Source organism: Pantherophis guttatus, chromosome 4 (genome assembly GCF_059756535.1).
Source record: "Pantherophis guttatus breed Tessera chromosome 4, ASM5975653v1, whole genome shotgun sequence".
In the NCBI taxonomy this organism is placed as follows: domain Eukaryota; kingdom Metazoa; phylum Chordata; class Lepidosauria; order Squamata; family Colubridae; genus Pantherophis; species Pantherophis guttatus.
Genome location: NC_142066.1, coordinates 152,903,323 through 152,916,233, shown reverse-complemented (window position 1 = coordinate 152,916,233; position 12,911 = coordinate 152,903,323). Strand labels below are relative to the sequence as shown.

Sequence of the window (12,911 nt, the reverse complement as noted above, 5' to 3'; positions counted from 1 at the left end):
GCCCTTTGCTGGATCAGAAGGCTTTACTCTCAGGCCTTAGTCATTGGGGCTTTTTACCAGGTGCGCTTGATACGCCAGTTGCGTCCCTTTCTGGATCGGGACTCCTTACGCACGGTCACTCAAGCACTCGTCACTTCCCGCCTGGACTACTGCAATACTCTCTAAATGGGGCTCCCCTTGAGGTGCACCTGGAGGCTCCAACTGGTCCAGAATGCGGCCGCACGGGGGATTATGGGAGCGACGGGGCGTTCCCACGTGACACCCCTCCTGTGCGAGCTGCATTGGCTTCCGGTGGTCTTCCGGGTGCACTTCAAGGTGTTGGTGACTATCTTTAAAGCGCTCCATGGCTTAGGGCCTCGGTATCTACGAAACCGCCTTCTGCCGCCAATAGCCTCCCACTGGCTAGTACACTCGCACAGAGAGGGGCTCTTCAGGGTGCCGTCGGCCAGACAATGTCGGCTGGCGACCCCCCCAGGGGGAGAGCCTTCTCTGTGGCAGCATCTGCCCTCTGGAACGACCTACCCCCAGAGATACGTATGATCCCGGACCTCCGGACTTTTCGTCGGGCCCTTAAAACTCACTTATTTCATCTAGCCGGGCTGGCTTGATCCCATCTTTCGGTTTTAATTTGTAATTGATTTTATTGGGGTGTTTTTAAATTGTGGGCCGAAATTATTTAGTATCTTTTAAAATTGTTTTAAATTTTGTATGCTATGTTTTACCTTGGCTGTTCACTGCCCTGGAGAAGGGCGGTATAAAAATCAAATAAATAAATGAATAAATTGCCTGAGTGGGCTACTACAAAGCATTTTATACAGGCTGCCCTTAAAGAAGTTGCAGCTGGTGCAAAAATGAGAGGACATAGGCAGTTATGAGTGCCTCTTAATGTGTACGCATTTCTGCTCTGCGAGCTGCATTCGCTGCTGGTGTGCTTGTGGGTGCAGTTCAAGAAGCTGGCAGTCATCTATAAACCCTTCATGCCACAGGACTGGATTATTTGTGATACCACCCCTCATCAATTCTTTCTATTTGTGGTAGAAAAAGGCATGTGACATTAAAGACTGGTAGCTAGTGGGATCCAGGATGAAAGCCTTTTCTATCTTAAAGCCTCTCTGAGAACGTCATTTCCCCAGAGATCAGATTGGCCCTGAGTCCCCGGGGGCCTCTTGAAAGGCACTGAAGAAATGGTTGTGTTCTGGACTTGAGGTTCATGTTGTCATAAAGGCTGGATGATTAGGTTAATTCTTGATTGTTTTTTTTAAATCTTGGCTGAGGTTATATATGTTATTTTTATTGCTGGTTCTGATTTTTAACTGTGTTAACAATCCAGAATCACTGTGGTGAGATACAAGGCCACATGAATAATACAGACAAACAAACAAACAAACAAACAAACACCATATATGATCATTGTGAAGAGATAAAATTATGAGTCAAATGATAGTACAACGTACATTGGCTTGATTTCCTAAGATATAAGTCTAATGAGTTTAACAGAATAACAGAATTGGAAGGGATCTTGGTTGATCTTCTAGTCCAGGGGTAGACAAACTTGGCTCTTTTACACCCTGTGGACTTCAACTCCCAGAATTCCTAAGACAGCTTGGCTGACTCAGGAATTCTGGGAGTTGAAGTTCACAAACCCCCTGCCCAAACAAAAGACCCTATAATATTCCAGACAAACAGCTGTCCAATCCCAGAAGGAAGAAGATTCAATCAAGATGTTAGGGATTCTTTTTTCTATCTATACATTTTGAACAAACCATTTCTCATTATGTCTCTTAATTTTGCATGTACTTTGGTTTTGCTTTAGAGATCAGACTTTTCTCTTTGAAGTCTAGACCAGAAACAGTTAATTCAAGGCTAAAAACCCTAAATGCTCTGATCAGTAATATTTCTTAGAAAGAATGCTAAGGTGACAATACAAGAATTTCAATAAATCCCCTACTTTCAAAGGAGACACGAAATATAGGTGCTTATTATGGCAAAACTATTGCTTCCTTCCATTGTTTCGATGTTGAGGACTATTTTGTAAAGGCATGGCAGTTTACATCTGTTTCCTGTTTTGATAACTGTCAACCCTTCTGTTGGTTGAGAACAAATTAAGAAAGATGAATATTGAACTTGTTGCTCTCAACTGGTTACCTTCTCTGTCTGAAAGAGTAGGTTATAAATATCATAAGCTTATTGTGATACAAAAGTTAGGTTGCTACTTGATTTCAAACTGTGGCTTATTTGAAAAACACAAGTACGTATTTTGTTTTGTATATTGGAATTTACTTTGAAATAATTCTTCCGTGTTTCCCCGGAAATAAGACAGGGTCTTATTTTCTTTTGGGCTTCAAAATAAGCACTTGAGCTTATTTTTGGGGAGATCTTTTTAAAGTAATACCACTGGCCCCGCTTTCTCCATCATGCTATCTGCTCCCCAGAAGCAGCAATGGAATGGAAAGAGACGGGGAGGGGGGGGAGGGAGGAGGGAAAGAAGCGATCCCAGCTGCCTTGCAGGTGGGTTGCACGGTCGCACCTGCAGCAGATGGAGGCAGAGGCATGGGGGAGGCAGGTAATCCAGACACTCTGTGGTGTTGCTTGTTCGGCACGGCTGCAGGCAAGCCGAGAGACAGAAGGATGGAGTGGACAGAGGGTTGGGATTGCTTCTGCTGCCACTGCTGCCAGTGCCTCCCACGAGCGCCCCATAGGAAAAAAGCAAAGTGGCTGGCCACAGAGCTACCAGCTTCGTGCCCAGAAAGAAATGGGCAAAAGTCTGTGCACAGTTTGCTCCATCGCCCTCAGCTGTGCAGCCAGACCAGGAAGACGGAGGGCAGAGCCATGTGCTGCACCTGCAAAAACTTTTCCATCTTCCGCCAGGTTAACGTGCAGCTCCTCGCCTTTGCTCACGTTCCCCCCTTGCCCCCCACATCTGGCCCTCTTTAGACTCTTTGGCTCCGCTACAGCCGGCAAGGAGATCTCTCTCTCTCTCTCTCTTTCCCCTCACCCCACCACACCAGCAGCAGTAGTGGAACTTCAGTGCCTGGCCAGCAGGAAGCTTCTCACCCACTCTACCTGCTGGCCCAGTTATTGCTGGGACACTTCTCGGCTGCAGCAGGCCCCATGCGGATGGAGCTGTGCTGCCCGTGCCACCTCGCACAGCTGGTAAGAGAGCTGCAATGCCCGCCAGGGTCCGAAGACCGTCGGGCTCAGCGTAGATGTACGGCAAACCCAGTATCTGTAGCACCGAATAGGTATGCAGGCTGGCATTCAGCAGCCCAAAGGCGGCAGCGGCGGCCGAGGCAATACAGGCAGCCGCTCCCAAAGGGCCCTGGCAGGCTGGTGGCGCTCAGGATATTTTCGGAGGTTTTTAATCTGGGATCATTGAACCCAGCCAGGCAGGAGCAGTCCCGCAGAGCTGCCAAGCGCAGCGCTGCCAGGAGGGCAAAGAGGCCAGCGGTAGCAAGGGCAGTCACTTGGCCATTTAAAGACTTGTGGATTTCAACTCCCAGAACTTCCCACAGCCTCCCCTCCATCAGCTCCTTCCCCTTTCTGGGTTGGGGTAGCTCGTGCCCACTGGGTCCGTTGGGGTTGGAAGTCCCATGAGGGAGCCTCCATCAGCTGAGCCAGCACGGGCCGGGAGCTGCCTCTCATTCTGTCTCTCTGCAGAGGCCTCCCAGTGCAATGCTCTGCCACAGCTTTGGAGCAAACCTCCGCCTTCCCTGCAGAGGATTGTAAGGGTGGAGCTTCACCTTGCTCCGATCAGCAGGAAAATCCGCCCCCCCTTCCCTGCCGATCGTTCTATCCTTGGGGAGCTCTGCACAGACAGACATCCCAAAAATGCTTCCTCTGAAGCCTTCAGCCTTGCAAACCTGCGCAGGGAAGGTGAAGGTTTGCTCTGAAGCTGTGGCAGAGCATTGCACTGGGAGGCCTCCGCAGAGAGACAGCTCCCGGTCCTTGCTGGCTCAGCTGATCTGCGGGCCCCAATTAAGGTGCCGAGCTTCCATAAGGTGACCAGGGAAGGGAAGGGTTGCCTCCTGTGCTGCCCCTGCCCATCCCTTCACTAGGACTTATTTTCGGGGGAGGGCATATATTTACGCCCACTTCAAAAATCAGGCTTGGCCTTATTTTCAGGACATGTCATATTTTCGGGGAATCACTGTTCTGATTTGTGGTTTATGTAATGTTGATATTTTACCTTTGTCAGGGTTTCCAGAATAACTTCTCTCCTTTTAGTTGTCTCATAAATCTTTGCTAGTAATATTAGATTTTTCACATCCTTCATCATTGAAGGCAGATCATCAACTGTAAATTAAACAGAAATAATTGTTAATTTGTATATATATTTTTGAATGATTAGATATAGAATTCTGCCATTCAGTTTTCCTCAGAAATTTCCTCAGAATAACAGCTGGAAGGGACCTTGGAGGTATTCTAATCCAACCCTTTGCTCTGGCAGGAAACCCTATACCAATTCAGACAAATGGTTGTCCAATTTCTTTTTAAAAATCTCCCAGTGTTAGAGCACCCAGAACTTCTGGAGGCAAGTCGTTCTGCCGGGTAATTATTCTCAGTATCAGGAAATTTCTCCTTAGTTCTAGTTTGCTTCTCTCCTTGATTAATTTCCATCCATTCCTTCTTGTCCTGCCCTCAGGTGCTTTGGAGAATAGGTTGATCCCCTCTTCTTTGTGGCAGCCCCTGAGATACTGGAACACTGCTATCATGTCATAGTCCTTCTTTTCACTAGACTAGAAATACCCAATTCCAGCATGTTTTAGCCTCCAGCCCCCTAGTCACCTTTGTTGCTCTTCTTTACACTGTTTCTAGTCTCAATTATATATAAATATTAACTATAGATAAGGCAGGGATGGTGCAATAAGACAAATAGTCATAAAAATTCTTCAATGGAGAAATGAGGTATTATATACAAATATTGTGAAATGTAGACTTTCTGCCTTATATCAACATAAAAACTCCAGCTGAAGATTCCAAGAAAAGGAAAAAAAATGTTACCTGGATCATGATCTAGTGCTTGGCTCAGAACTTTTTCAGCTTTGCCAAATTTTTTGAGTTTTAATAGGAGATCAGCAAGATCATGACACAAAAAGTCCTGTTCACTCATCTTGAGAGCAACTTCATAGTAATTAATAGCCTGAAACAATTTGATATATATTGATAATAGAGCCTCAGCTATTGGCTATGAATGAAAAACATGCTTCTTTGAGACTGACAAGTCTTAGAGACCTAAGCTGGATAAGTATATCATATTATCCTCAAATCTGCTGCTCTCAATAGACTGTATGACTTCACAGCTGAATTAAATCTACTCCCATATAGAATAGTAACCAAATTTGATTCATATATTTGTTGTTTTTACCCCATTCATTTAATTAAATTAATTAATTTTAATAGGCTTATACAGTTGCAATCATCAATTACAATCATCAACTGATTCTGTTTGGCTTGCAATCCTACCAAAATAAAAAAAAATTAACCAAACAGGAAAAAATTCCCAATTGAACGCAGAAACCGCTCCCCCCCCGAATAAATAGCATTATATAATCAAATATTCCTATGCCAAAGATAATAACATATTAATATTTCCTTCTAAGATCAGCTGAAATAATTAGGTTTTGCTAGTCTTCCTAAATCTCATTAATGTTGAGCAAGTCATGTCTCCAAATTTATTTGGATTAGGAAGGCAATCCAAGCTGTACTTGTGTCAATTTAATGAGCTAGAAAAGGAAGGAAACCAAACCAAACAACAAGGCTGTTTTTTTTTTCAGCACAAAATTTGCTCTAGAAACCGAATGGTCTTAACAGGCCATTAACTTGGAACCAAAGCTTTTTTTGTTTGTTTGTGAAAGAATAGTAGGAAATACAAGAGAAACAATAAAGCAAAAGGTAGATACTAAACTTTTGTGTTGAGGGTCCTTTCTACCATGTGCTAGCATTTTAAATAACAATGCATCTTTGCAATACTATTTGCATTTTCAATAATGACTGAAAAGATTGTTTTAGCCAAGTGAAGGCTTTGGATCAAAAATAAATGTGTGCTTATATATCTGCTAAGTGTAGTAGAACTTCCCTGACAAATGGACATGGGATTGTGTGAGTTTTATCATGGGGCTTTTAATTAGAAGCCTACACATGTAGAGGGTGCGCCTACACATTTTTCTTGCATATAGGGCTATTATGAAAACTCCTGCACTTCAAAATTTGCTACATCAGTGAGTCCTGTAAAATTGAGGTGTTTTTTTTTTTAATGTCCTGGGTTACAAAGCCTTTTGTATCTAATTCCATTTAACCCAGTAGTTTACAAACTAAGCAGACTAGCCCCATATCCTGATTTTGACTATGCACTCAAGTACAAATTCAGTTCATTGGGCAGATTAAAGGATGATAGCAGGCTGTACGTTTCCTTGGCTCAATTCTGAATGATATTGAATAAAAAATAAATAAATCTATTTCTGAACCTTGTTATATTGGTGAGTGTACACATAAGCCTGCCCAATTTTCCGTGCTAATGTTGCGTCCAGGGGATTCTTCTTCTGAGCTGTTTCAAAGACTTCTAAAGCTTTTTCAGGCTAAAACAATGAAAGTAACATTGCAGTTATTTTTATATGTAACATTAATCATGATAGCTTTGGAATCCCTTTACCTCAGCTTCATTCTGTGTTTGTTTTTCTGGACTCTACACCCACACTCACTTTAAAGATAGTTTTTCATTGTCCCACTTGTTAGTTGTCTAAACTCTACTGATACAGGGTTTAATGCCTTCTGTTAATATATGGACAGTGGAAACCTAGCTCTATCTTGATTAATATGATGAGCCTTGGTGGCGCAGCAGACTAAAAGTGCTGTTAAGTAACACCAGCTGCCTGCAATTACTGTAAATTCAAATCTCACCAGGCTCAAGGTTAACTCAGCCTTCCATCCTTTCGAGGTAGGTAAAATGAGAACCCGGTTTGTGGGGGCAATAAGCTGACTTTGTATAAAAAAGAACACTGCTTAGGGGGGCCTGAAAGCTCTACTAAACAGGTATATACAAAAGTATGAAGGCTATTGCTTAACGCATTGTAAGCTGCCCTGAGTCTCCGGAGAAGGGCGGCATATAAATCGAACAAATAAATAAATAATATAACACTATGCTATTTCTATTTCAGTGGTCAAGGAATAATGTGCTATTCTCTGATTAGTTGTCAAATTATTGTCCTTGCACTTAACCCCATTGCACAAGTCAGTACAGTAATCCAAGAACCAACAAAACATCGCCTTGCTACTAGCTTCCCTTCCCTTCCCTTCCCAAACAAAGAAACAAGAATTGGAACTTAATTTTGCCTCCCTCCCCCAGGTACATTAACCATGTTTCTACTATAAACATAGTTCTCTCTAGATGCTAGCTAGCTAGCTAGCTGGATGATTGAAGGAGCTGCTGAGCAGATGGAGTCTAAAAAGAGCAGAAATGATATCATGAGGACCTGTGGATAAACCTTAAGGGAGGGGGAGTGAAGGAATCCCTACCACAGAAAAAGTCAGAAAAAGATTGCCTCCACGGGGGTGAAGAAGTATTGTGAAGTACATGGAGATTTCTTTTGGGGGCTGAGAATGTAGAGTTTAAGAAAAAAAAAAACACTGTAAAGTTTGATAATTCTCAAATGCTTCACATATGGTTTTGATATCTTAAATGAGAGGAGAGAAGATTATGCCTGTGCAAACCCTGTCAGATCACTTCATCAATTTTTAGGCAGCCAATGTATAAGGGTAATCTGCCTTCGAAATCCTGATCTGGCAAGCTGCTTGAAAAATAGTCAGAGGATTAATATTTATATATTTATTTTTATGCATACACATGATGGAGGGAGGGAGGGAAGAGGGTAGAGATAGAATCAATAATAAATAATATTTTTCAACTAACCTCTTGAATATTCATGTAAGCATCACCCAAGAGAAGACTAGTATGAGGACTTGGCAAATTTTCACACAATTCACTAGGTAAAAGGATGGTATTTAAATTACAAGAAAAAGTTAAAAATATAGGGGATAATTTTAAGTTTTCACAAGCAAAAAATAAGAGATAACTTTTAGATTGGCACAGCTCATTTGACTAGCTCCCAAAAGTGCTTTTTCCAAAAGGCAACTGGACTTTTTTTGTTTTTCTTTGTAAATGTTTCACTTCTCAAGTCCAATTGCTTTTTGGAAAAAGCACCCTTAGGATAACTATGACCTGGGTCAGGGGTGTCAAACTCAAGGCATGGGGGCCGGATCCGGCCTATGATGTGGTCAGATCCGGCCCCCAGGGCCGTCCTGGAAAATGTAAGGGGCCAGCCCGTGTTGCTTCAGTCTGGTTTACCCATGTCTCTTCGGCCCGGTCTACCAATTGCGAAGGAGAAACATGGCAGCAGTTTGGGGAGTGGCATCAGGCTGGCCCACGCCCACCCAGTTAGCAATGCCCACCTGGACCCCCGAGGTCAACCATAGCCCTGATGTGGCCCTCAATGAAATTGACTTTGACACCCCTGATCTGGATGGTTGAGAATCTCCATAGACACCTGCCTAGCTGCACTGCAATATGAGTGGGTACACTATTAATGTTCAGCAAATGATAAATGTAATGCACAAATACAATAAATACTTGTATAACCAATCATATTAGGGAATGGGAATGCACTCAGACATTCATAGGGAGGCATGAAGATTCTGTCATATCTGAGATAGCACTTCTATTGTAAATATGGCAAGAAAGGGAAGCCATATTTCAGGAGCCTGTAGTACAGTGGACTAAAGCATTGTTATTAACATCTGCTGCTTGCAATTACTGTAAGTTCGAATCTCACCAGGCTCAAGGTTGACTCAGCCTTCCATCCCTTCAAAGGTAGGTAAAATGAGGACCCAGATTGTGGGGGCAATAACTGACTTTGTATAAATATACAAAAATATGAAGGCTATTGCGTAACGCATTGTAAGCCGCCCTGAGTCTCCGGAGAAGGGCAGCATATAAATTAAAGCAAAAAAAAAAAAAAAAAAAGCCCAAGTCTTCTCAAGGAGTACACTATCCCCTGGTGAACTTTGTTCTTCTCTCTGAACCTTGTCTTTTAGAATACAACTCTATCCTAAGAATATGTCCATGTTGCATCAACTATATTGTCTAACATATCTAGAAAGCTACAGGTTGGGAAAGTTGATCTGACCATTGTATGTATGTATATTCAGACGGATACAGACACATACCAGAAAATCCTGCTCACTCGCTGAGAGAAGGAAAGTTGAAGTGCTGCTCTCTGATAAGAGCTTCATTCAAATAGTGACTTAGCACCTTTGCATCCAACAGCTCAATTAAATTCATAAGCAATCGTATTGCTGTTTCTTAAGGAAGGGGTGTAATCTGAGCTAGGGCATAACAAGAATCTGGAAATAGAATACTTCTCAGCCTTCTTGCTAAAATCAGTATTATACTGTCAGTGTATTATTCAGAACTGGTCGTAATTTTTATGTTTGCTCTAATTTTTCATGTTCTTCTCTATCCCTAAAGCAAAATATGAAAGTGAATGGTTGCAGAAAATAAAAGACAGCATTAATTTGAGGTAAAAAAAATTACCAATAGCATCCAATATATAATCTCTTATCTTTTCGGATCAGAAGGTATATCTGAGCCATCTTTTCCTTAACTTCAGTGTAATATGGCTGGTTGGGAGTGATATTCCTCAGCATTGTTAAAGCTAAATCCACTTCTCCTTTACTGAGAGCCAAATCCACATTAGCAACAGTGACACGGATTTCTTCAGAGGTCCCACTAAATTCATTGATGGCATCTTGCATTATCTTGGTAGCTTCATGCTGGAAAGTAAAAATGCATGTGAAAACAAAACTGCAAACCTTAATGATTATGTAATTATTACCGATAAAATTATTAACATTTATTTAACAGTTTTAGAAAGTTTAACTAATTTCATATATGTACTCCAGTAATTTTTAATATTTAAAAAGAACATTTTCAGTATATTTTCATAACGCAGATAGAGGCTGAGGCTAAAAAATGGTTGATGCCAAAAATCAAATTGAAGAGTTGAACTGAAGAGATTTTATTCTTTTTTATTATTACCTTGTTTTTTTTACACTTACCCTTTCTTTATCACAATACAAAGCAGAAAACAAATTATCAGCCTCACCTGACCAGATCAGGATATAAACTTTATAGAAAGGGTATAACTATTTTTATCAAGATTGCGATAATAAAATCTTACAAGTCTGATTGTGCTATACCTCCTCCCACTCCTTATAATGCAGTTAATCAGGGCAGCATCTGCTTGAGCTGCTCCCAAATATTAATTTAATTTTTGGACCTAAAAAATATTATCAACAAGCTAAGTGATAGTTCTTGCATATAGATAATCCTTGTTTAACAACCACTCTCTCAGCAACCATTCAAACTTGTAATGGCATTGAATGAGTGGCAGTTATGACCAGTTTTTGAAGTTCCAGCTGGTGCAGTGTTCCTGTGATCACATGATCACAATTTGCCCTCTTCCCTGCCAGTTTCCCATAAGCAAAGTCAATGAGGAAACTGATTGGATGTCAGAAGTCATGATCACATGAGGTCCCTGCTTAATAACTTACGCGGGCCATACTTAACAGTGAGGACTGCTGAGCTACCATCACTAAGCAGCATGGTCACATGATACCACGATCTATGATTGTATTATAGCTGCAGATGCATCACTATTCAAGGTTTCAAGAAGGTCATTTTTGACAACACAGAAATTAAAAGATATTACTAATTATTCACCAAGGTATGGAATTCACTAGTTATATATTTATCTAATTTCATTGTACTTGGTGATATGAGAAAGCAATTAAAATATAATTGTATGGAATAATAACTCACAACAGATCAACAACTGCACAAAAAGCAGTGAGCATAACATATTAATCTAAAGTTAGTGTATGAGATCTCATTATGAATCCACCAAAATCTTGCAAGATTTAATCTCACAAGAGTTTGATCACTTTAAAGCACTATTTGTAACAGTTGCCTGCACCATAAACTATTTGAAACTGTTCCTGATTACTTTGGAGAAGTCAGCAATTGGCCTTCTTAAATCATTCTTAAATGATTAATTGATAATTATGCCTTCACTTGATCATCCCTAACATGCATTCAGGTAAACTGTAGTCTCATCTTGGCAAAGCTTGAGAGCTAGTACTGAGAAGGTCCTGCTTTGTTTTCAGCAAATATCAGCTACTGCTAACTTAATAGAAGAGCATAAAGATGAAGGTTATTGTTTGAATAACACACCAGGCCTAAAATTAGTTAGTGGTGGTTTTTAACTGTGAGGAACATGTTCCAATTTTTATGCAGCCTAAATTAACAATGGCCCATAAACCAATAGATCCAAATAATGCAATCCCTAATGCTTGGAACAAATCTACTAAATAACTCCCCCCCCCGAGGTATTTTAAAAACACCTGAATATTAATATCAATATTAGCTAGTTACTTTTTGATCTGGTTTAATTATTTTTGGTTGTCTAGATCTGTGCTTTTTAAATGTTTTTCTCTCAGAACCCCTTCCCATTTTTAAAAATTATGGAGGACCCCCTCAAAAAACCTTTTTTAAAATATGGTTTATATTGATTGATATTTCTCACATTGAAAATTAAAATTCATAGAATTCATAGAATATTTATTTATTGAACCACTTAAACATAATAAAATAAAACCATTAAATATCAACAAACTGTTTTTTCATTACACCCCTATTTTTTAACAAATAAAAAATAATAATTATAAGAGTGACACTCTTTTACATTTTTTCAAATATCTTCAATATCTGGCAAATAATTTTGATTTCTTACCAACTCCCCATTGAGTCGAAGAGCTTCAGCAAGTTCCAGGTAAATGGAGACTTGCTCACTCATTGTGACAAAGGGTCCCTGGCCTTTCTTAGCATCCCCTTTTATTTGAGGTATATTGATAAGCATTTTTAAGACTTTAATCGCTTCAGGATACTCCCCAACTTTATTCAGTGCTCTAGCTTTGATGAAGTGGTACAATGGAGAATCACGAAGCTAGAAAAGAAGTATTAAAAGTTGACACAAATAAAATACTAAATTTAAAATGCTTTAGAATAGGGGTGGGGAACTATGGCCCCTTTATGACTTATGGACTTCAACTCCCAGAACACCATTCTGATACTGTGTAAACACTAGTTTTATTAGGTTCTTTAAAATGATATCCAGTTTCATTTTGCAATTTTATATAAAAAAATTAAGCTAATTAATTATACCATGCATTGAGCAGAATCTAAGTGGCAAAGGACAATCTATAATATATGTTGCTCCAATAAAACCAGTGGAGGAAGAAATCTCAGCATGGAAGCCCTGTAGCTGTATATTTAAGTGATGTTTCAACAGCACACATTGAATAGGGAAGGATTGAAATAGTATTTTAAATTACTATGAATCAAAACTGGGATTTAATGACAATGTCAAATTTCATTGGCAAATGGGTTGTTTTTCATCTAATGGGTTTTATTATATAAGTGATTTTTTACATTTTGTAAGCTGCCCAAAGTTACCTATGTGTGAACTGGGCAGCTAAATAAATAAATATATTATGTATGTATGTATGATGTATGTATGTATGTATGTATGCCAGCGGTGAAATCCACTTACCTTTGCTACCGGTTTGGGAATAGGAGCGCACAGGAGTGCCCATGCGCTATGTGCGCACCTCTTCTGCGCAGGCGCAGAGGGTAAAAAACGGGATGTAATGACATCCTGGTGGGTGAGTGAAGCCTCCCGCTGCCGCCTCTACCAGTTCATGCGAGCCGAATAGATCCAGCCGGATTTCACCACTGATGTATGTTTGTATGTATGTATGTCAGGGTTCTTCATAAACATGAAATGATTAAAATGACAATT

At 40.4% G+C, this 12,911-nt stretch overlaps 1 protein-coding gene across 9 annotated transcripts in view; it reads right to left on the bottom strand.

Annotated features, from left to right (window-relative positions):
- TTC21A (tetratricopeptide repeat domain 21A) overlaps positions 1-12,911 on the bottom strand; it is a 46,763-nt gene that overhangs the window by 14,091 nt on the left and 19,761 nt on the right. For 7 of the 9 annotated variants that reach the window (XM_034401614.3, XM_034401616.3, XM_034401617.3 and 4 more), the window contains 6 exons: positions 11,844-12,056; positions 9,587-9,825; positions 7,907-7,979; positions 6,465-6,575; positions 5,002-5,140; positions 4,187-4,293 (listed from right to left, as the gene is read on the bottom strand). In XM_034401614.3, the coding sequence (XP_034257505.1) occupies positions 4,187-4,293; positions 5,002-5,140; positions 6,465-6,575; positions 7,907-7,979; positions 9,587-9,825; positions 11,844-12,056 (882 nt within the window). The remainder of the gene's footprint in view (positions 1-4,186; positions 4,294-5,001; positions 5,141-6,464; positions 6,576-7,906; positions 7,980-9,586; positions 9,826-11,843; positions 12,057-12,911) is intronic. The other 2 variants (XM_034401615.3, XM_087893108.1) reach the window with 1 other exon arrangement.